This window comes from Homalodisca vitripennis, chromosome 3, assembly GCF_021130785.1.
Source record: "Homalodisca vitripennis isolate AUS2020 chromosome 3, UT_GWSS_2.1, whole genome shotgun sequence".
In the NCBI taxonomy this organism is placed as follows: domain Eukaryota; kingdom Metazoa; phylum Arthropoda; class Insecta; order Hemiptera; family Cicadellidae; genus Homalodisca; species Homalodisca vitripennis.
Genome location: NC_060209.1, coordinates 92,354,762 through 92,380,240, shown reverse-complemented (window position 1 = coordinate 92,380,240; position 25,479 = coordinate 92,354,762). Strand labels below are relative to the sequence as shown.

Below are 25,479 nucleotides of genomic sequence, written 5' to 3'. Positions count from 1 at the left end.
AGGTTCCCTGGGGCTGGCTTTTTGCAATTTGAGGGTCATTTCTTTCTTTTTATGAAAATGGGCTTTACATAATACTGGGAAATATGAATAACCCTACAATAACTGATAAAAGTAAGTAGAAGGATTAGTATTGTCTTATGTTGTTGTTGGATTACTGTAACATATGATTGTATAAATAATTTGTTTCAGGTCTAGACGTGAAAAGGACAAAAAAGAAGAAGAAATCACAGTCGGAACCAAGTGAGAATACTGACGGTGGAACTTCAAATAGTACAAACAATAATGAAAGTAATGAAATAAAAGACCCAGTTGAAGCTGTTGATAGTGATAGTAAGTTGGTTAAAAGTCCATTATTTAAATTTTGTTTGAATTAAGAGGTTTTAAAGTAATTATGCCCAAATTTGGACTGATATAAATTTTTTGTACTGTTATAACAATGTTTTAATCCTCCTACTGGCCAGAACTAATTTCAAGTCACTGTACCGTCTTCGCTTCTATAACATATTTAACTATCAAATGAGGCTTTAACCCTGACAGAAATGAAGTCTATATGTTCCCATTTTAAACTATCTTAGATAGTATTAGAATTTTTAATAAAACTTATCACTTGATTTAACCCTGCAGAGGTCGCGTCGGAAAAGTTACGTCATGGGTCGCGTACCGTGTATTCCACCAGGTTATTGAAAAGCACACAAAAACATATAAATCAGGTATTTATTTTAATAAAACTATTTCTAAACATGGAAATACAACATTTTTGTACATTTTATTAGTATAATATGTGATATGTGTGTATTTATGTGATAATGATAAATGAATTGAATGGTCATGTAAAACTGTTATCAGAATCGTTATTTAAATAATAAAATCTGTTATAAGAATAATTATATATATATATAATGCAGATGTAATAAAGATATATCATTTCATTTCATTTCAAAAAAAAGCACACAAAAACATATAAATCAGGTATTTATTTTAATAAAACTATTTCTAAACATGGAAATACATTTCTGTACATTTTATTAGTATAATATGTGATATGTGTGTATTTATGTGATAATGATAAATGAATTGAATGGTATGTAAAACTGTTACCAGAATCGTTATTTAAATAAAACTTTTAAATAATCTGGTGTATTGTATGTAAACAAAAAATGTACAATACACAAAATAAAAATGCTAAAGACAACTTACTGTAATAAAAACATCTCTCTACCTATAAGCTCTAACACTGTCACTAGCTACTTGAAGATGTTTGATGTCTGTCTTCAATACACTGGAACAAGAGAAGACGGTATGTTCCCTGCAGATGTATTTGTTGCAAATGTGACATGTGGTCTTACTTTTACGATTCTTTTTCCAACACCAGATTCCACAACGACCCTCTATGTTTGCTGCTGGCTTTGGATTTCCCTCTTGGATTCCTAACATGTGTTGATGTGTTGTATATTCCTCTTCAACTGTCTCGGGATTCCATCTTCTGCTTGACGAGCTATCAAATGGTTATAGCATAGATCCCTGGCCAAATTTTTGAGAAAGTCTCTCCTGACAATGTCGAAATCTCCTTTCTTATGCTTGTAAATAATTCAACTGTTCAGTCCAATAATGTTAAGGAGACTAAAAAAATACAGTGAGTGGCCACCAGTTGCTAGTTCTGGCTACAGAGTACCGCGCCTTGTACTCATCTACAACGTCTACACCTCCTTTTGTAGAATTGTAGAATTTCAACATAAAAGGTTTTTGAGCATTCCCAGACTCTGGGTCAATTTCATCACTATGATGCATGGTAGAAAGTAGTAAAACTAATTTCCCCTTTTTTGGGCAGTAGGATAGAAGAGTTTTATCTTCTTTGAATGCGAACATAGTATTGAATTCTTTTCGATTTGTAGTGTTGACCAGTTGAGGAGGGATCTCTCTTTTATTTTTACGCAAAGTGTCCACTAGAGTGGAAATGTGGTCGCACTTGAGGGCTTCTGCAAGGGGGATGGAAGTGTACCAGTTATCCGTAGTTATATTTCTTCTCGTGCCACTTACAGGTTGCACAAGCCTTAAAACTACTGCAAGTCCAGAATTGTGTAATGTGAATGGCCCTGGTGGCTGCTTCCCAGGATAAATTTCCATGTTCATTGTGTACAACGTTTTCGCACAACTCAAAGCATGAATTTTAATGCCATAATTGGCAGGCTTGCTTTTTATAAATTGTTTAAATCCACACCGACCTCGGAAAGATTCAAGCATCTCATCAACAGTCAAATATTCTGACACTGCAAAAAGCGTTTTGCATTTTTCAACCAAGGCCTCAAACACCTCTCAATTGGTGCAAGCTTGTCAAGTCTTTTTCTCTGCCTCTTAGTGCCTCCGTCTTCAAATCTCAGAACCCTTATGAGAAACTTAAACCTATGTAAGTTATTGCAGTTTCGGAAAAATTCCACATCTGTACCATCATTTGACCATAAATCGTAAAGATTCAGGTGAGAGGCTCGCAGTATATCTGCCATGTAAAGAACTCCGATAATAGCTTCCATTTCATCTCTAGTTGTATCACAAGCGTCTCGTTCACGAGTGTAATTTGGACAAACTTTACTAATACGTTGATTAGTATGAGTAACGATGTTGTCTATAATTTCATTTGTGAAGTACAATTTCCAAGCAGAAATAGCTGACTGGATTTAATAATTTTGTCTTACTCCAGGTAAGCCCCGATCCAAATTGGCAGCAGGAGTTCACACATTTAGTCTCGGGCAATGAACTTTCCATTTAGTTACACGGTCCTTACCATTGTACTCTGGAAATTGCAAGTCTAACGCAGGAACTTCCCCCTCTTCACCAGACTGCTCTGAATCAGTGTTTTCTTCCTGCACAGATAGGTGATCATCATCATCATCATCTGAGTCTAATTCACCAATTGGCACAACAGGCGGTTCATCTAAAAATAATTGTCTCCGTATAGCTCCTGGATTTTCAATTCTTTCTTCTTCATGCCTTTCTTCACGTTCAACACTTCATAGAAGATTTTCGAGTCTTTCCTCTTCTTGTTTATCCATTTTGAAATAAAAAATAACACAAAACAAGCAGATCGAAATTTAACTAACGTCAGGAGTCGCGCACAGTGGAAAACACCAGTAGGTGAGTAAACAATTCACAGCGACTGACTGAGGGGCTCAGTGGTGGGGGGGAGGGCGTGCGGCACTAGCGGGCGAGTCTATGTGAAGGTATAGAAGGGGAGGACGCATACCAATACTAGGCTTATTAGTTGCAGATAAAAAACGTAAGTCAAGGTGGAAAAGACAGTGACGCGACCCCTGTAGGGTTAAGCAATTCTTGAATGAGTTGCATAGTTAGCGCCAATTTTGACTAATAAGAACGGTTTGTATTTTGATAATATTTAATATTGTATTTTCAGGTCACTAATTGTATTATCAATGTATGTATTTTATTCTACAAAGTATACTCAATAAAATGATAAGAAAAATATACAAAATAATCTTATAATCATTTTATAGTAAACTACGAGGGTCGTCCAGAAAGTAAAGAACGTTTTGTTATAAGTCAATAAAAACAAAAGATAAGAGCATGAAAATTTATTTATAAATACTTATAAACTTACTCTATTTTTCTACAAAATCGCCGGAACTGTCAAGGCACTTGTTGTAGCGTGGCACCAGTTTTTCTATACCGACGTTATACTGTTCTGCCGCCAAGGAATGAAGCCACGTTTTTACTCCTTCTTTGAGGTCTTCGTCACCCAAAAAGTTTTTTCCGCCTAAAAAACACTTTCAACTTTGGAAACAAGTGATAGTCACTCGGAGCCAGATCTGGACTATAAGAAGGGTGTCCGAAGATTTGCCATTTGAAAGAATTGAGTTCTGCTTTGGTTCGTGCACTGCAATGAGGCCGAGCATTGTCGTGGATCAGCACCACTTTCGACGACAGCATTCCGCGTCGTTTGTTCTGAATAGCGCGGCGAAGCCGATGCAAGGTCTCGATGTAGGCCTCTGAGTTGATTGTTTCGCCTCTCGGCATGAACTCCACATGGATTAGGCCTTTTCGGTCCCAAAAAAACTGTTGCCATCAATTTCCTGGTGTTCAAATTTGGTTTTTCTTTCCTGTTTTTTGTTGGTGAATTCGAGTGATGCCATTCCATTGACTGGAGCTTTGTCACCGTAAACTGCCTTAATTTGCCTATAAATTTCAATAGGTCGAACATTCTGTGCATTCAGAAACCGTATCACACTACGCAGTTCACACTTGGCGGGATTTTCAATTAACGCCGCCATTTTAAACTTTCACAGGAGACGCAAACGTGACCTCACGGTACCGCTACTCAGCTCACACTGAGGCAGAAGGTGTGGCTAACGAACAAGCTATCTACCGCGGTGGTGGGTGAACTGCGCCGCCCGTGATGCGCAATCGTTCTTTACTTTCTGGACGACCCTCGTATTTTCCAAGCTCTTCTATTATGAGTACAATTTAACTTTTGGTCGCATTATCATATTATGTTTTATTTTGATCTAGAAAACTGTTAAATGTATGATATTTGGTATCTCTTTTGTGGTTTTTCGTATGGTATTGCAAATAAATCCAGAAAATATATTAGATATTAAAAAAAATTTCAAACAACTTTTATATTTAAATTACACAAAAATTGTTAACTGAAATACCTCTTTGAGAATTTTTATTTTTGTTTCAAAAGTAATTTGCGTTGTAGTCTTCTTGTTAAGTAAATAAAATGAAGTAAATGAAAAACAGCAATATATATATATATATATATATATATATATATATATATATATATAAAACTGTTGGGTAGTTTTTCTACAATATCTTGTACCCCAAATACTTAAATATTTTACTTGTAAATTTACTAGTATGGGCTGTGATAGGCTATGGATGTGACTTTGGGAAATGGGAACTGCGAAGGTTAAACATGTTTTATTACATTTTAACATGTTTACATGATGATGTGTACCAATAGTTTGTGTACCAATGTTTACAATTGATTTAAAGTAATAATGACAAATGAAAATAAAATAATAAGTAATAATGACATAAAATAACAACAGAAGATAAAAATTTATTGAGCCTCAATTTTTTTATGATTAGATGGCTAAATTAATATATGTTTAATTGTTAGTGTACATTTGAATATATAATACATTTAGTTCTGTAATGAATAAATAAGAAGATTTTTCGTTAGTTATTCTAACATAAGACATACATATTATTAACTTAAAGATTGGCTACATTTTATCTCAGAAATTGTAATATATAATATCATGATTTGAAAAGAGTTGATTATTTTTTTCAGGACCCGTTCCTATAAAATTAGAAACAGGAGCACCATTTTCAGCCTTAGATGGTCATGTATGTAAGAAAACACTGAGAGCTATAGAGGAGATGGGTTTTACTAACATGACTGACGTTCAGGCTAAGACGATACCACTACAACTGGCAGGGTACGACGTTGTGGCTTCTGCTAAAGCCGGTTCTGGGAAAACTCTAGCTTTTCTCATACCTGCTGTTGAGCTCATGCACACGCTCAAATTCAAGCAGAGGAATGGTAAGTGTATGTACAAAATAAAGAGTAAAATTGTGGTATGCATTTTTAAAAATTTCATATTACAGACTCATTATTGTGCCATTCTAGTCAATGATTACTCAGTCTTCAGATCTGAGAGGTGACAGTTGATTCCTTTTGAATCAATCAGCCATTATAATCCAACCAATTCCTACATGATTTATAATCCTTTGTTAACCAATTTTGAATTACTTTGATTGCTCCAGCAGTACAAAATAGTGTAGTGTCTGAATGGTAAAGGTGCGTCACTCTATATCACCCACTGTCAATAACCTTTACAGTGAACTGGATTTGGAATTTCAAATATTCCTTATATCTATATATAGCTGAAACAGAAAAACTTATATGTATTTTGTCATTTTGTATCCAGATGCAATATTTTATTAATATAGAAATAACATATACGAGTATAATGCTAAGTACATTTTCCAGTGTATCGGTATGATTATTGTAGGCCAAATGTATTAGAACACCTTATGTATATAAGCAAGTAAACAAATTATCCAAAACACTGAATCATCAAAGCCTGTACTGGTAGTAACACAGCTTACAAGTATAATAAAGTATCATTATTCTGATCTGATTGGAACTGATCTGATTGGAACTGATCTATCTTCGGATTAATGAATTTTCAACTAAACAGAATTATATAAATATAGCAGAAAAATAACTTAGTGTTAAAATAACATTGTACTTATAAAATTAGAAGTCATATCAAGTTTTATTCCTCAAAAATTTTAAAGTTATTTATAAATAGTTTATCAGTAACCAGAGGAGAGGTAGGAGATTATAATTTGGAAGTTACAGTTTATTTAGTCCATAGTGATGGCTGTTATCAACCCTCTAAACTGTCTGGGTTCTTAAATTAAATAAATTTGATATAAATATTGTAGCTATGGTGGGAAGGGTTGATTCAATTTGAATGTTAAGTTGAGCTCCACACCACCTTCCTCTTAGTGTAGCATCTGGAATCTGACACTGTCACAGACTTGACTTCTGGATTCTAGAGTCATGTTCATCTGAAAAGATTCAGAAGAAGTTGGCGATGAAGAAGCTCAAAATGAACTCTACATGGTTTCAACATCAGAGACACCTGGACTAGAAAATATAATGTAACCTAAGTGTAGAACAGATCAACAACAACTGCAGTAGTACAACTAATTGAATACATTATTGATAAACTAGACCAGGGATGTGTTGCAACAAGTGTCATGCTCGATTTCAGCAAGGCATTCGACTGCCTGGACCACAACCTATTAATTGGAAAGCTCAAGGCACTTGGGATAATTGGAAAAGAAGCCAGCTGGTTCACAAGTTATCTCAGCGATAGGAAACAATTGGTTGAGTTCAGCTACAAGGATAACAACACCCTTCTCACAGTAAAATCTGAAACCCTCCCAATGAAAAGATGAGTGCCACAAGGATCTGTCCTTGGCCCTGTACATTATATACTCCTCACCAATGATTTTCCAAGTTACCTTTCAGAGTTTTGTGAGACAGTGATGTTTGCTGATGACACAGCACTACTTGTTGCCACCAAAAATCGACAAGAGCTTGAAATAAACTCCTATGTGGCATACAACATGGCAAAACAGTACTGCCTTCAAAATGATCTGGTCCTGAATGAAAGTAAAACCTATCAACTGATATACACATCACTTCCCAATGACTACCAAGGCCTTCCAGAACTAAAAACACTAAACTCGAATAAACATCTAGGCATAGTCCTTGACAACAATCTCTCATGGACACCTCATGTGACCCAACTTTGTAAAAAACTGAACATGGGTCTCTATGCTATACGAAGGCTAAAGCAGGTCAGTGATAACAGAACAGCCATCATAGCCTACTACTCTTTATTTGAAATCCACCTAAGATATGGTTTAGTGGCCTGGGGTGGGACAAGCGCTTCAAACCTCCAAAGAGTATTGGTAATTCAGAAAAGAGCCATAAGAACACTGAAAGGACTAAGACCGCAAGAGACATGTAGAGAAGCCTTCAAGGAGCTCAGGATCTTGACAGTCACTGCACTCTATATTCTTGAAACAGTAATGCATGCAGTAAAAATAGGCCGAGCCAGATTAGGAGACCACCACACATACAACACAAGGCATAGGCACAACTTCACACTCGACACTCATCATCTCTGTCTATTCGAGAAGAAACCATCTTATCGAGGAGCTGCCTTCTACAACTGTCTGCCAGAAGAAATGAAGAGAATCCCTGAGAAGAATCTGAAGAGAAGACTCATAGACTGGCTGCTGGAATGAATAATATATACAGTCCAGGAGTTTTGGAGAACTCAGCAATGAAGATGAATAATGACAAATTCTGTAACTCTTACTGTACATACTTTTTACCTAATTCGAACTTAACAATTGTAATTCAAATAACACAATCGCTGTACTCAATGTATATGTGAATAAAGATTTGATTTGATTTGATTAGAAAACTCAGTTGCTCAACCATGCTGATAGATTGTGTCTGAAACATCGTAGTGGAATGAATTTTGCACCTGATCAGACAATGAGAATACCTCTTCACCTGGATTGTTGTCTAGCATCTGAGCAGTGGAGTTGTACACTTGTCACAGTGTTATGTAAAGGACTATGTGATGAGGTATCTTGTCAATGATAAGATAAAGGTTTCTTCGCTTGATGCAGAATCTATGCAGAATTATCTAAAAATGTATACAGTTAAATTAGAGGTTTTTAAAGTACTTTTTCTTGTCTTCGGAAACTATTATATTTAAAATTTGTGTGAGTTAACCTATTATTTGTTCATGTACACAAACATTTGTTTATATACTGAAATTAAATGTTTTTTAATGTGATTATTATTTCTCTTTGAATTGAATTTATCTGATATTGCAATATTTCAGGGACTGGATGTATTATAATCACCCCTACCAGGGAGCTGTGTATACAAACTTATGGAGTGTTGAAGGAGTTGCTGAAGTATCACGCTTTAACATTTGGCATGCTCATGGGAGGTGCGAACAGAGCAACAGAAGCGGACAAGCTATACTGGGGTACATCAATTAAACATTATTAGCGCTTGCTGCATGCACAATAGACCCTGCACAATAGCCCTGCACCTCAACAGTTTGAGAGGTGCAAGAAATTAAGGAATGTTTGAGATCTTAAACTAGTTTTTTTGTATCAGACTGCATAATTAACAGCGGTTTTTTTTTATAAGAAAATTGGTCCATAAAGTGATTGTTTTATGTTGCCTTATAAAAAAGATCTAAAAATAAGCTAGCGCACAATTCTAGTTTTTACAGTATGTAATTTGTGCTCTGTTTTCTGTGGCTTCTTATGTACTAGATAATTTTATAAGCCATTTTCTTGTAGGCCATTGTTAATATTTTTGTTTTAATGTATGTATCTTTCTGCATATTTTAATAAGCGTTTTTGTAAATACATTTGTTATGTGGGATGATAATAAAATATTCTTGATAACCTCAAACTTTGGTATTGTTGCAATAGAAGTAAATGAAAAGAACACAGCTGTTTTTGATATGCAAAATTGAAAGTATTACTATGTTGAGTTATTGTATAATAAAAATTAAATAAAACATGTACATTTTAATTTTGTTTCTTGTTTGAAAAAAAAAAAAAAAAACACTTATTATTCACCACATAGGGCTAAAGAGTCTGTAGGTCCTTAATCATATATCAGACCTTGGCTTCGCCTCAAAAACATGATTGTACACAGAAAACAACCACCTTTGCCACTAGTGATAAAAACGACTATTTTGTTATTATGTTGCCTATTGGATCAAATATTTCATTATTTTATTTGAATAAACAGGGTAGTTTAAATTGACTTTTCACAATTTTTATTTGTTTAGAAACTAAGCAAGTTTAATGTATAATGCAGTCAAATGTAACTGTATTACACTTATTATAAAAACACATCCATGAAAAATTAAAAAAAGTATTTATGTTGATAAAAGATGACTGTCTGTTAGTTCAGGAAGATTCAATAGACTAAGGTAGGCTCTGGATTACCTACAGACATTTTATCTGCTTTTTCTTATTCTTAACATCTGTGATAAATAACTGTAAATTTAAAAATACACTAAAGTAAGTTTCAAAACTTTAAAAGATACCTTGGAAGTGTTAGAGCAATTGGTTAAGTTTTATAAATACTGTAACTTTAAAAGTGATCAGAAAGAATAGAAGAATAAACAGTTGGCCAAAATAAGTTCATTTGCTATTTTTAATCTACTATGAATTTTGTATATAGTGAAATTCTGTGTCTCATTTGATCATCTGCTGGTCAATTCAGCAGGTAAATCGATGGTTTATCGTATAAGGTTGATAGTAATGGATTCTGATCCAGAGAGAATATTTGACTGTAAAAAATCCCATACACAAAATGTATGTTTTGTGTTAGTACATAAGGATGTAAAAAAGGTTTTGTGCTAGTTATTTGGTTTAAAACTTATTTTGGTGTTACAAACAGGATTGAACATCATAGTTGCAACTCCTGGTCGCCTGTTGGACCATCTCCAGAACACTGAAGGCTTTATGGTCAAAAACCTGTGGAGTCTTATTATTGATGAGGTTGATGAGATACTCCAGGTCGGATTCGAGGAGGACATCAGAAAAATCATCAGTTTACTACCTGGTATGTTGTACTAGTAAGTTACTGTAAGGTGTGGGTGTGGTTTTTGTGATTTAATCTGTTGTCATTTTAATTAATTCTGTTTATGTAATATCAATTCATGATTAAACATCATATAGATTTATTAGCTTAGAGCTAGTTCACAAAATCAAGTGGACCTACATTAAAATGTTTGATTTGCCTTTCTGTACTTCTTTGTTTAAAGTTTGTTATTGATGATGGATCATTTCTAAGGATAATACAATTTCGGACATTTAATTTGCCATTGTTGTATGTTACAAAGAGTATAACACAATGTACGAGGGCTGTTTTTTTAAGTAAGGGCCGTTTTTTTTTAAATAAACAATTTTTTTTTTTCAAAATACATTTATTTTCAGAATCTACATACTTTTTTTATTTTTCTACATAGTTGCCTTGTTTGTTAAGGCACTTATCATATCTTAAAACTAAGTTTTGAAATCCCTCTTCAAAGAAATTTGTCGCCTGCTCTGACAACCAGGAGTTCACGACCGTCTTGACTTCTTCCTCGTCATTGTAGCGCTTCCCGCCAAGATGATTTTTCAAGTACCGAAAAAGGTGGAAATCGCTCGGAGCAAGGTCGGGGCTGTACGGCGGATGATTTAAAATTTCCCAACCAAAAGATTCGATCATTTCCTGTGTCCGAGCAGCGGTGTGAGGCCTTGCATTGTTGTGGAGGAGCAGAATTCCCTTTGTCAGCATGCCACGTCTTTTGTTCTGAATGGCACGTCGGAGACTGGCCAGGGTTGCGCAGTAGGCTTCTGAGTTAATCGTCATTCCTCGCGGCATAAAGTCCACTAGCAAAACACCGCGCCTGTCCCAGAACACAGTACCATAACTTTGCGCCGCGACAGCGTTTGCTTGGCTTTGACTTTGACTGGAGAAGTTGTGTGCCGCCATTCCATGGACTGTTGCTTTGATTCAGGAGTGATATGGGATACCCATGTTTCATCTCCTGTGACAATTCGACTCAACATGTCGTCTCCTTCCTCGTCGTAGCGGGTCAAGAAAGTCAAAGAACTGCTTAATCTCTTTTTTTTTGTGATCCTCAGTGAGGAGTTTGGGTACCCATCTTGAGCACAATTTTTTAAAGTTTAGGTTTTCTGACACAATTTTGTACAGTACTGACCTGGACACTTGAGGAAATTCCATAGAGAGAGTGGTTATTGTGAACCATCGGTCCTCATGAATTTTTGCGTCAACTGCAGTAACCAAATCTCCCGTGATCACAGATGGGCGGCCTGAGCGATCTTCATCGTGGACATTTTCGCGACCATCTTTAAATTCTCGGACCCATTTCCTTCACTCATTGCCTTGGCACCATACACCTCACAAAGCTGACGGTGAATGTCAGCAGCCGACATGTTTCTTGCAATCAAAAATCGTATCACTGACCGAATTTCACACGCGGCGGGTGATTCGATAATCTTAAACATTTTAAAGATCCACAGTAATGCATACAGGTTAGCTACAGAGCTGCAACTGACATGAAGTTGTTCGCTAGGAATGCTGGGAGGCGGGGCGCACGCTCGTTACGGCAGGAACGCGAACTACTACCGTGTACGGGAGAACGGCCCTTACTTAAAAAACAGCCCTCGTATCAAGGATTGAAATCTATCCCCTTCCTTTTCTTTAGGTGTCTAAAAAACCTTCATACTTAAACATGTGCAAAAAACTAAATAATGCAATAATGGACCAAACTGATTTTTCATGAGTCTTCTATTTACCCTTGTGCGAGTGACATGTTGTTTAGTGTTCTTACTTCTATGCAGTGATAACTCTTGGGTTAATGATGAGGAGTGAGGGGGGATAGGGAGAAGGGGGGAGGAGAGGGGAGAGAGGGAGAGGGTTAATTTTTTGATATCTCAAGATAAATGAATGTATCATGCCTGGTGTCATATTTTAAACTGCATTAAGATGTGTTTAATGCAAAACACATAAATACACAAAAAACATAAAAATAACAAACTATCGTGTTGAGTTACACAGGTTCGTACTCAGTCATAGATCTACATGCTATACATTGTCATTATGCATAATGATTTAAAATGTTCTTTTACTAAGATGTCTAGTTTGTCTTCAATTTAACCTTTTTGCTTTTTAATTAAAAATAATTAATCTAGATTTCTGTTTGTTGTGGTACAATATACGAAAATTCCAAAAAAAAATCTAATAGGTTGGATGTAAGAAAAACTAATATCTCTTGGAATTGTAATAATCGCAAATGGTTTGTAACATATTTGGAGCATGAATACCTGAAGTAGTTTATAAAAAATATTTATAATGTAAGATCTCCAATGCAAATCAAAAACATTTCAGACGTAAAAGTAATATCCATATCTGTTTTAGTAATATGGATTATAGTTGATGAAAATATGTTAAAAGTCTCCATGAGTTTTAATGGTAAAATCATAAAGAAATAAGCAACACGCTTAAAAAATAACAGTAAACAAATCACAAGGTTAGCGTGATGTATCATTTATGTGCATCCTTTTAGATGTAAAAATAGTAAAGATAATTTTGGTATTTGATTAGTTTCTAGCCAATGTTAAGGGTGTTCAACATTTTTGAATATGTTAAGAAATTTTTATAGACTTTTTCTTGTTTTGTAAAATAAACAAGATAAAAGTACGCCACACACCACGTGTCACATAGCAGGCTTTGCTAAAGTAGCATGCAAAATTTCAAATCTATATATATATATATATACATATATACATATATATATATACACATATACATATATATACACATATATATAAACATACATATATATAATCACACAAAAAAGAAATGACATCCTGTCAGCAGACGAAAGATAAATTGTGTTAGCCTGCTGAGTGATAGGCAACAATGAAGCTCAGCCAAATTCAATGGTTGGAAATATGCCACTATAGAACTCATTCTTGTCTATGTAGAATGAAGTTTCATGCAAAATTCAAAGTATAAATAAAATCTTTCTCGAGATATCATCCCTTATGATACATTTACGTATTTGTTCAGTAAGTAAAGCTTTATAGTAGTAGTGTCTAAATTAAAGTTCTGGTAAGCTAGCGAGGAGGACTACAACTTAAAAGTGCGCTGAAGTCAGATATTGTCACCAATATTCAACATTGTCTCCAGTCTATTATATTTTTTCTTTACTCTATGAATAAAAATTGCATGTTAAAATCTCATACGATTGTACAAAGTTTGTTTACAAATTTACTTATTCAGTTATTTCTTGTTTCCATCACAGTTACCCATAAGACCAATGTAAAAATATTCGCTAATACTCAGCCACATCCCATGGAGGGACGCGCACCATCATTTAACTCCTCAGTGTTCCCTCATGGATAAATTAAGCTTTATATAAAATTTCAAGTCTACAGGTCAGTCCGTTTTCAAGTTATGTGGACAGACAGACAGACAGACATATAGAATTGAACTTTCCCCAACCTAACAAGTTATGAGCTTCGTTAAAGCTCAGCAAATAAAATATTGAATTGATGTTTTTTTCAGACAGGAAACGGCAGTCTGTGATGTTCAGTGCTACTGCTTCATTCAAGTGTCATGCACTGACCACTCTGATAACTGGCATGAGATTTCAGCCTCACAGTGTGGGAGCTGATGTCAAGTCGGAAACTACGCCAGCTACTGGTGTCACCCAAGGTACTTCAATCTTTTTCTATCAAAGCTGCAATTAGAGGTGGTTGTGCAATATGCAGATTTTGATAACACAATATGTGGAACGTCTGTTTATTTTAAATAATTGACTCAAGGTTATATATACCAAATTTTTAAAGTCAAATATGTAGGTCACTTGCTCAAAATGTGTGTTATGCTCAAATAGTCCTTGAGATGATTTCACTATTGATATAGATATAACTACCACTTAACCCTTTAATTGTTGTAGAATTTGTATTAGTAAGAATAATAATCCAGATTTTGTTTACATACTTATCTCACATTAAAATTTTATGTATAAAATATCACATATCACACCTGTTGATTAAAATGCATTCAGAAACACACGTTTAGCAATTAAAGTTCTATCTGTTATTACACATTAAATGAAAACTCCATCTGTATATTAATCAATATATCATCAAATTTGCAGTAAATAAACATCATAAGTAATAAACTTCAATGAATCACTTGTAATTTCAAAAACACGTATTATAATGCGAGTGGAAACACATGTTCCTCACATGTCTAAAACCAAAGAGAATGTCTATGGCTGTTTCATCCCTGTACCCAAACACTTGTGTCAATCTATTAGACATCAAATATATGTCATTATATAATACAAATTTAGGTTATAATGGCTTTAATTTAATATCTTCAGTTTCTTTTAATTAATTGTTTTTAATTTTAGTTAGTTTTAAATTTAATTTAATATGTTCACTAGGTAGTTATTTTAGCTTTTGGGGATAAGACTAGGTCACATGATGCGCTCTGGATCCACCTAGATGATTTGCCACGAACATCCTTATAACGACTTGGATTGTAGATATTAATATTCAGACATCCAAGATGATATAAAATATTTTTTGATTAGTAAGCTCCGAGTGAATATTCAGTAAACTTTATTACTAGATTTTTAACTATTAAATATTATCTGGTTTGTCTTAAATAAAAATCACAGTTCTAAATAAAAAACAATGGATTTATTTTAAACTGGCAAATTAATAAGTTCAATGTTTCAGAATTTTCATCACTCTATTTTCCGCAAAGAATGACAAACCGTTTAGTAATTGTAAATGGTCCTTTGGCAAGAAATAAAAATATTAATTAAATATATCAAATTAAAAAATCAGAGCTCTCTACTGAAATAAAATAATAAAGTTTTCAAATAAAAATCAAATACCACTTGGAAATAACTAAAATAAAAATGTTCACTTCTTAGTTCACTCAAAATTCAAAATCAAACTTCTCTTTCCATTAGTTGTACCTTAACTTTCAAGTTTTTGCTAATCAGATACAACTCTCTCAAACAATAATTAATGTTCAATTAATAATTCACAATAAAACAGTTCCAATTAAATATTAATAAATTACTAAATTTCCAAATCTCAATTAAAGTTATTAAGAAAGTTAAATTTTAATTCACCTTTCTTGCAAGTTTGAACCAAATGTAAACGTGTATGATTCTATTGTGCTCTATTGTTCATCGAGAATCATTTATTCAGATTGCTCTGTAGTTTCTATGAATTTAATTTTTCCTATAAAAAAGACAACAAAATTAATTTAATATCAGATCTGAAAGACTATTTCAATATAACTTACGATAAATTTGATGCTTACCTCAAAATCCCTCGCGGAAACAAATTTAGTAACACGGCGGACTGTAATAAACTTAATTCACGATAATAACCAAAAGAAGGGTGAAAATTATGAGCTGGCGGTTTTTATACTTCCCCTTCCCACCAATTCTGATGGACATTCGCAGTGTTCTCTCATTGGCCCAGCCGTATTCAACTGGAGAACAATAGCCTTCTCAGATCTAACGTAACTGCACAACAAGACAAGTTCTGATCAATTCAAGGCAGTGAACTGCCTTCCTAATAATTTAAAATGACCAGCACTAACTTGTCAAAGGATTATATATTCGTTGTTATCCTAACTTCTCACAATCTAATTTAAAATTGAATCCCAATATTTCTTTCCCAAAATTTTCATTTACTTTAAGTTTTAATTAAAAAAATAAACCAATGTAGCTTTAAAAAGCTGCAATCCTTTAATTCAAATTTTGTCCTCCAAAATTACTGATCTGTTATACTACTTTAAAAGATTTATGCAAGTCTTGGAACTAGATGTAATACAATGTAGTTATGATGGGAAAGATTAATTCAATGTGAATGTTGAGTTTAGCTTCAGTTCACCTTCCTCTTGTGCAGCGTCAGGAATCTGACGCTGTTACAGACTAGACTCTTGGAATCTGGAGTCATGTTCATCTGAAGAGATCAACAACAACAAATCGGCGACAAAAAAGCTCAAAACGAACTCTTTTCAACATCAGAAACATGTTTTGAAAAAAGAACATGTTTCGACATCACAACGGTTGTTCAACTGATGAGATAATGAGAGTGCCTCTTTCCTAGATTATCCTCATTATCTCATCAGTTGAATAATCGTTCTGATGTCAAAACATATTTCTGATGTTGAAAAGAGTTTGTTTTGAGCTTTTTTGTCGCTGATTTGTTGTTGCAGATCTCTTCAGATGAACTTGACTCCAGATTCATGGAGTAAAGTCTGTGTAAGCATCAGATCTCAGACATTGGACTAAGAGGAAAGTAGACTGGAGCTAAACTAATCATTCACATAGATGTAATATATTTTACTTTAGAAATGTTCTGTGGAAATTGACTTAAAATTTCATTTAACACATTGACTGCGGTGGACACCTCTTACTACCATTCCGGCTCTCTTAAAGTTGGTACTTGACTTGTGTCGAAGTGAAGGTGTTAAGTGATCAAACGTTCTCTGTTATTTATTTTGAATGCCTAAACACCGTACATACCTGAAACTAAGTTTTATCTATATAAACCGGTGTATAAACCATATTTTTATAGAAAAAAGTGAAAAATTTTTCAGCAGAAGGCTGGTGTTTGTTAAGTATTTTTATTATTTCATGTAGTAGATGTACTGTATCTTCTTTTGGCATATTATTAAACTGCAAAGATATTAATTCATGCATAATTATTGTTTCAGGATACTTGGTTGTCCCCTCGGAGAGGAGATTCCATGTGCTTCTTGCCTTCCTCAGGAAGTACAAGAAGAACAAAGTGATGGTATTTTTTAACTCCTGCCAGGCTGTTCAGTTCTACCATGACCTGCTCAACTATATCGATGTCAGGTGTTTGTGTATTCATGTGAGTAGAGTTCATTTTATTCAAACTGATATTATTTGTTATGATCGTTTATGGTTTTATCATGGTATATAATTGTTTTCACTTTACATAATGCACCTTAGTTGGATGAAAGTGTTTAACTAATGAATTGCGAGCCACATATACATTAGTATAACTCGGCAGGATGGATGAATGAGGTATTTTCCCATTTTAAGTACTTTTTTCTGTTGATAAAATAAAACTGTAAAAAGTATCAGCTCATGCATATTATTTACTTATAATGCGAAGCTTTTTCTACATAAAAACATATCTAAGTACTAATATATCAAAGTTTTGATAATAAATATTGTGACAAGAGCTTAAATGAGACAACAGTATTTAGTTAATTTGGTTATTGGTACAGGAGCATTGTAAGAGACACTACCTGGTTTTTTAATCAATCGAGGAATTTCTTTAAAGAAAGAAATAAATTAATTGTTATCTGCATTAGTTTTGGTGTAGGTGGAAATGGGAGTCTATCCAAAGAGTTAAAGGTATGAAAAGACCATTTTTCGATCTTATTTTTCTTAGCTTAATTTTTTTGCTATATCTTTCTTATATTGGTGCACTAAAAACTAAATGTCAGCTATATAAATAAATTATAAATCAGCATTGGCTAACTACTTACAGACCAACTAATTGGCCAAAAGTGACTGCTTTGTCTCTTTATCTAGTAGTCTGATGGTGATATAACTATTATTTATGTGTCTGATGATCGGTTATGAGTGTGTTAAATTGAGAAAAAATGATCAGACAACAAATTATTGCATCATATTTTTTACACTTTTGGTGATATTCTCTAATTTTGACCACCACCAAAACTGGCATGGCTCATGATTGATGATTTTTCTATGAATCAATTTCCAGTCTATTTCTAGAAAAGCCAGGTTGTGTGCTTACACAATAAAAGTTGGCTCTCAGCTCCTGGACCATATCTTAATATTTTCATACATGGAGTATGACAAAAATTCATTGTAGTAACAGTTTTTTTTACTATTGATTGATTGTTTTCCACAAAAACATTTGATAAAAATATCTTGCCGAATAAATAAAAACTCCTTATGTCCTTATTATTTGAATAGCAGAAATTTCTCTTCAAAGCTTTAGTATTTAATTTAATATAGTTTAATGACAATGCACTTTTTTTGGATTAAAAACATAAGATTAAATGTATGGCAGTCACTTTTTGGAGGTTGGCTTCTTGTTGTTTCTCAGTTCCAATGTTATTTGTTTGAATGTAAAAATGGTACACAGTAAGAACAAACATGCTTGTAAAGTTTTGCTCACTTGGATTTGACAAAAAAGTTAAGCACTTGAAATAGGCCCTGATAATATGCAGTCAGCAGGGAACGTGTTACTGTAGATCTCATTCTGTAAAATGCTGTATGTTATTGTGTAGAGTGACAAATCATGTTGTCTATTTTAGGGCAAGCAAAAGCAAGAAAAGCGAACAAAAACATTCTTCCAGTTCAGTAACGCAACTGAAGGAATCCTGCTGGCAACTACCTTGGCAGCAAGAGGAATCGATATCCCAGACGTCGGCTGGATCCTGCAGTATGACCCTCCGGATGATATCGCGGTAATACAACACAGTGTCCATTATCTAGACAACTGCTCAGTACAGTTCATTTTTGAAACCTATTTGTGATTTTTAGTAATGGTTTGAATTAATGGAGCTGAAAGCCAAGGATTGTTGCTAGTTGATAGGGAAATTAGCAGGCTTACCTTGAAAACTTTCTTCTAGGGTCCACAGATTTGAAAAAGACATAAATTTAATGTACATGTATGGACATCTTTGATTTCACTGTAATCTTTCTTAACCAGTAGAGAGCATTCTAGTTGTCTGTTAACTTTGGGTTTCAGAGTCGTTGTGGAAAGCAGGGTTTACCAATTCACTTTTTTAGAAACTGTTATCACTGTATAACTGTTGATAATGTATTGAGTATTATATAATATATTTACGGAAACTGTAAGTTTGCTGAAGAGAGTGGACAGAGGGATTTATCTCAGGCATAGGTTTGGGATCATTTCTTGATTTTGTTACCCATTAGTATGCTAGTTCCCATCTTCTTAACTGTGAGGAATTGTAGTCTTTTGGTAATGATTTTATATTGTGAATTTAAAACAGTTATTGAAGTCTGTAATGTGGCTTACAGCGACTGGTGATTTTTAGTACTTCAAGGAGGATGCCTGTCCATGAAAAATTTAAATATGGCGATAGTGTTCATAGTCAAATATTAGATCTTGATAGGACCGAAACACACACACACACACACACACACACACACACATTTGAGAGAAATCAAATATGGGTGACCCTATTTTATTCCAACTAACATGGTTAATATTTTGGAAATCATGTTGCTGTTTTACCAAACACAACTTAATTCAACTAAATTTAGTTTGATATGAAAAATAATTTAGTTTTTCAAACTATACAATAAATTTTTCAATGAATCTCTTTTATTAATGACTTTATTTGTGGTATTGTAACATTAATAAGCAAGTAAATGGTTATAATTTGTTGTAATGTAATACTCAAAAAATTCCATATAACATTGTTTATATTTGATGCACAATTATTTTTATCTTCTCAAAATTCAAATTAGTCTGTTTGTGAACACTTGGTTTGTAAGAAAAGCACTTGGTTTGTAAGAAAAGTGGCGTATTTCAGTGCAAATCTGTTCAGAGAAGTCAGTTAAATTGGTGGAATACTATTTTTTCCCCCTCTTAATGAATCAATCCATTATTTAAATATTCAAAGATTTACTTGACCAAAATGTTTAAGTTTTATTGAAAGTCACAAAGTTAGTTTTCCTGAAAACATTACTGTTTGGACTTATCAATCTTTGGAATCAAGCTCTTTAATAATTAGTAACTTGAATGTAATTGACATCAATATTGTAGATATGTTGAAGTGTATAACTAACTGGTCAGAACTTACTAAGTGATATTATAAGTTACAAGTTTGTGGATACCTCACTGCTTACGGAGTAGACAAAGTTTAGTGTATTAATTAATACAATTAATTAATTAGTTGATCTTGTCTCCTGCTGGTTAGGAATATATCCACAAAGTGGGAAGAACCGCGAGAGGAGTTGGTGGCACTGGTCGAGCTGTCCTCATGCTGAGGCCGGAGGAGATCAAGTATGTGCGTTATCTCAAGAAAGCTGGCATTTCTCTCAACGAGTTGGATATCAATCCTAAGACACCAGTTGTTGACAATCAGGGACCGGTGAGTACGATTTGTATACAGTTTTATTGGTGTGGAACAGGCAGAAATAGTTAATCTCCACATTTCTAGTTTTGCTCTGCAGTACAACAAAATCCAGAGTTTGCATCAATGGACTATGCAATGTTATTGTCAAGAATTAACCTTTTTGATCCCCACTATTAAAAAACATTCTACCTAATCACATCAATATATTGTAAAGTGTTTGCTAAGAATAACAGCACTATTTCACCTGTTTATCAGATTTTTTTCAAAATTATCTTTTTAATCATAGTTCAACCAATTAAAAATATTTTAGAAGAGCCAATGGCCAAGCAGTCTTAAGGCGTGTAAAGTGTTTGCTAAGAATAACAGCACTATTTCACCTGTTTATCAGATTTTTTTCAAAATTATCTTTTAATCATAGTTCAACCAATTAAAAATATTTTAGGAGAGCTAATGGCCAAGCAGTCTTAAGGCGTCGGACTTTGGATCTGAATTAAGAGATAGTGCAGGTTCAAAACCTGTCTGTGACTGAAGCACTTTTTATAAGTATCTTGAACTGTATTGACTCTCCCTCTTAAACTGTTTGATAAGATCCTTGCATCAATCAGTGGCCCATGAGGATGAGAAGAATGAGGTTTAAAAGGGGATGACACCTCCTTATAAAAAAATCTAGTTTATTCATAAAATATAGTAAATTATAATAATTGTAAAAAATACTAATTTGTGAAATAAATTATACACAAGGCAAAGAATAACTTGTATACAAAATTTTACAAAAGCTGATTGACTTTGTTTTCATGAGAGACGTGTAAAAATATTAGTAAGTTGTTATCAAATTATTTTATATTAAAGTGCAGTTAAAAATAAACAGCACAACACTAAACACTATTAATTTATTTCACTTAATAAATAAAAAATATGAGATTCGTTACAAATTGATGTTTTTCAAACTTATAAGTTTATTCAGCATTACTAGTAAAATTCGAAATAAATGTTTAACTTACAAAAAACTTATGTGAAATATGTATAAAAAAGTAAAGAATAGTACAAAAATGACTAACAACTGCAAGTTATTAGTAACAAGGTAATACTCATTCAATAATAAACTGCATTTAGTCGTTAAGTACAGCTGATTTATATAGCAAGATGCAATGCCACCAATCTTACATTCCATATAATTAGCAGAAAACTGTAGTTTAGTTAATTGCACATCTTTATTAGAAAGAACGATGCATTTTAAAAATTTAGTATTGCACAACATAAGTGTAAGTTTTGTTATATTTGGAAAGAATTAATTTCTAAATGTCTATTTAATTTGACACTAGCATTTTATACAGATATGTTTTTTGTCGTTATATATGGATGTTGGAATTGTCAGTCTCATTTACATTTTGTCAAATTTACTAATAATAATAATTTTTATTATTATTAATAGCAGTGGGGATTCACTGTTGCATTTTTCACCAGCAGCTTGCCCTCTCTCTGTTCTCTCTGCTTGGCGAGGTGATCGTTGCTGCCAACTGTTGTCAAATACTTAATAATACTGCCTGGGAAGTAATACAGAATATAGTATTTGATATATATATATATATATATATATATATATATATGCTTCTTAGTTTTTCCATTATTAGAAGAAGATGGAATGAATATTCTACTACTAGTAAATTTTTGAACACATGAATAGCGCAATCTGAATTTATAAGGAAAGTTGATGATATCAATAAATGATTAATATTTTCATAGCAGGTGTTTAATAAAGTGCCATTCAACATTAGTTCCAGAAATAGTGAATCCAGGAGTACTTGAAATTCAAAATACATCATCATAATTTCATTTAAATGAATTTTTCATTATTGATCAATTTCTTATTTATTTTGTGACAACCTAGCAAAAAAATGGGTGACAAGATGATGTTGGATGGAGGATTGAGTAATGCAGATGATGAAACTAAGAATAGACAAACGGTTAAATAAGTCCAAGAAGGGCTGGCTAGTTTATACCTTCCAGTTGAACGTACACTGGGTGCAGCAAAAACTGATGTGTCACTTAAATCTGTGCAACCCTATGGATATCCAGGAGTGGCATATCACTAACTGGAAATGTCTAGATATTGGGGTAAGAGTTGATGAATTTGTCTAGTCTAATGCGGGGGATGATTGTTGGAGTTGGTGTGTCCCTAAGTGCTAAGGCAGTTGCTAACCTAGACATAAGCAGTAAAAGCAGACAGAGGTGGTAGGCAGTGCCACCCCTGCCTGCTTTTACTGGAGAGACGGTACAGAGCTGGCCTTCTCTTCTTTCAAGGAGACATGACTGAGATTAATGCTCAAAATCCTTCCTCATGGGTTACAACAAGAGGTGGCCCCTACCTCCAATCTTAGCCATACAGAATATCCTGCCACTTCGGAAGCAGTGCAAAGGTCCTTTTAGGACTAGGTGCAATTCCTAAGCTTCTTGTCATAAGAAAAAAAAAAAAAAAAAAAAAAAAAAAAAAACACAACAACAAAACGGTTAAATACAGTGAACAGGTACTATTATTCTCATAAGCCACAGATCTGTAGACTCTGCTGATAATTTGCTTGACTACTGCAGAGTCCTTTTACCCTCTTGCTATTTGATCCATGGTGAGTGTGAGGAATAGCTTCTTGCGTTTATCACTTGTTTAATGTGTAGAATAGTTTATTTATAGTAATTGTTTGCTCTGATTGCAGATGGAGTGGCTGATAGGTAGAAACTTTCATCTGAGAAAGTTGGCGCAAGAAGCATTCCAAGCTTATGTCCGAGCTTACAGATCTCACCGTCTCAAGCACGTATTTGATGCTGATAAGCTGGATTTGAAAAAAGTTGCCCAGTCCTTCGGATTGATCAGGCCTCCCCCTGTCGATCTGCGTATCCTTTTGTAAACCAATGTGATATATTACCCTTGTATGATTTTTAAGTCTCATTTTAAAAATAAAACTTAATAATGTTGTTACAAAATGTATTGAATTAGTATTAATGTATAAATAGCCAGGACTTGTACAATATGCCATAGACCTACTTAAAGTTCATACATTTACGAGATTCGAACATTTTCTGTTCTGTTATATTTTAGATTGGCTTCTTAGTATGCCGACCTTGTGAGCATACACAATTTGTCTTAAAAAGTAAAAGTAAAAGTGGTAAAAGTAAGTTTTATTAACTTTCTGCTGACATGAGATTATGAATTAATGCAAGTATTGATAATAAATAAAATTATCAGAAAAATCAGACCAATATTTTTGTAACTGGTGCTTTATAATACCTTAAATTAAAGAAGCTTGGTTGTTGTGGTCATTGGAATAGTAATGGATTACCTTTTAAAATTATAATTTGACATTAGACCTTGAAACAATTGGAAAGGGTACATCTTAATGTTGTACTGATGTTTATACACTCACACAAAATGTTTCATTCTTATTCCCCCACAGCAAAATCAAGTGTCATATATATAAAAGATAGTAATAGTTTGTTAACATATATAATAGAATATTTTTTTCTAATAACTAGCCAACAAGATAAAGTAGCAATACATAGTAGAGGATGTGTTCAAATGAAGCATGCCTATAAAAAATAATGTAAGCAATGATTTTGTCAGTTTCAATAATAACTAATTAATAGTTAACAGTAATTGTTCTCAAGGTGTTAAATTCCTTTAATCCCCTCATATGTTACCAGAAAGAAGCAAATGCATTGTATGGATAAGTCGGTTCAAATACAGTAAACCTAGAATTTTTTGTGTCACTGATAAGAAGTGAGCTTGACTAATTTCTGAGATTGAAAACCAGATATTTGGGGCAGTTTTTAACAGTTATACAGTGTTGGAAATAGTTTCATACAGTATTAGTAATTAGATATTTCAGTTGAAGAGGCAGGTAATCTCACATGCATGCACCTCCACACTCAGTTGTGGTGTGTGTAAGTGTGAACCTACCTGGGCCCAGCCGCAATCCGTAATTGTTAATACTATAGTTATTGCCAGCTCAAGAACTTCGACTCAATCCTTGGGAATTCCATTCACTGATCCATTCCTAGTATAATAACAGAATAAAATAAACTGAGCTGGCTATTGCACACAAGTGAAAGGCCACTTCATATTCTCAACAAATTGATACAAATGGAACATAATTTGAGTTACAATTGAGGTACAAGTTTATTTTAGTTGATGTAGGCCAAAAAAAACTGATACTGATCTACCATAATGATATAAGGCGATGTTAATTAAAAGATACAATTATTAAGCTACAATCTATTGAAATGTATTACAGCAGATTTTGTGATAGTAAGTAAATAACCTCAGTAACATCTGAATGTTCATCTAGAATACTCATTAAGAATTAATATTCATATTAACTAATAAGTGTGTTTATGTAATTGATGTACTGTAACCAAATAATTGTACCTTTTAATATTTCAATGCTTTATATTATAATGTTTATGCTAGTTTAAATCAGTTTCAACATTGTCCACAACTATCTTAAAAATTTGTTTTATTCTCATAAAAAGCTGTAATTAACTTACTTGCAACTATCTGTTCAAATTATAGTGTCATGTAGTAGGATCTACAGGAAATTTTAGTTGGTGAAATTCCCAAAAGCTGGATATAATTTCGAAAGTTGGTGAACAAAAATGGTTACGTTATGTCAACAAACAATAATGACCATCACCAAATTGTTTCACACTTTCTATCTAACTGTTTCCTATTCTGAACTCTAAAGATGCTTCCTAGTTTATTTTATAATTACTAAAACGAGGGAAAAATAAATATAAATCATTGAACTAAAATGAAATTGGTAAAGCAATCACTTTTTTAACAATGACATACCATCTATACTGTATGGTGGTAACTATTTTTTTGGTTTTATAAGAATTTTCCTTAACAGATATTACAGATACGGACCCGAAGCAGAACATGGTTCCATACAAGAGAAGATTTTAAGTGATTGCCAGAGTAGATAAGTTTAGTGTTATTTCATTTAAACAATCATACTGTGAGTTTATGATATAATTGTTTTAAATTGTTAATATGTACATTGAATACCTATGTTAAAAATATATGTATTGATTTTTACTGTGCCTTTTGTGAATGAATCACTCCCAATCTTTAAATCTTGTTATAAGGAGAATTGTGTGTGTGTTTC

At 33.4% G+C, this 25,479-nt stretch overlaps 1 protein-coding gene across 1 annotated transcript in view; it reads left to right on the top strand.

Moving 5' to 3' along the window:
• LOC124357181 (ATP-dependent RNA helicase HAS1-like) overlaps positions 1 to 25,409 on the top strand; it is a 32,359-nt gene extending 6,950 nt beyond the window's left edge. Inside the window, exons 3-12 of the mRNA XM_046808701.1 lie at positions 190 to 330; positions 5,312 to 5,563; positions 8,463 to 8,612; positions 10,052 to 10,216; positions 13,733 to 13,882; positions 16,925 to 17,085; positions 18,530 to 18,682; positions 20,165 to 20,338; positions 23,032 to 23,209; positions 25,231 to 25,409. Coding sequence (XP_046664657.1) covers positions 190 to 330; positions 5,312 to 5,563; positions 8,463 to 8,612; positions 10,052 to 10,216; positions 13,733 to 13,882; positions 16,925 to 17,085; positions 18,530 to 18,682; positions 20,165 to 20,338; positions 23,032 to 23,209; positions 25,231 to 25,277 — 1,571 coding nt within the window. The 3' untranslated portion in view covers positions 25,278 to 25,409. The remainder of the gene's footprint in view (positions 1 to 189; positions 331 to 5,311; positions 5,564 to 8,462; positions 8,613 to 10,051; positions 10,217 to 13,732; positions 13,883 to 16,924; positions 17,086 to 18,529; positions 18,683 to 20,164; positions 20,339 to 23,031; positions 23,210 to 25,230) is intronic.
• The last annotated feature ends 70 nt before the right edge of the window (positions 25,410 to 25,479 follow it).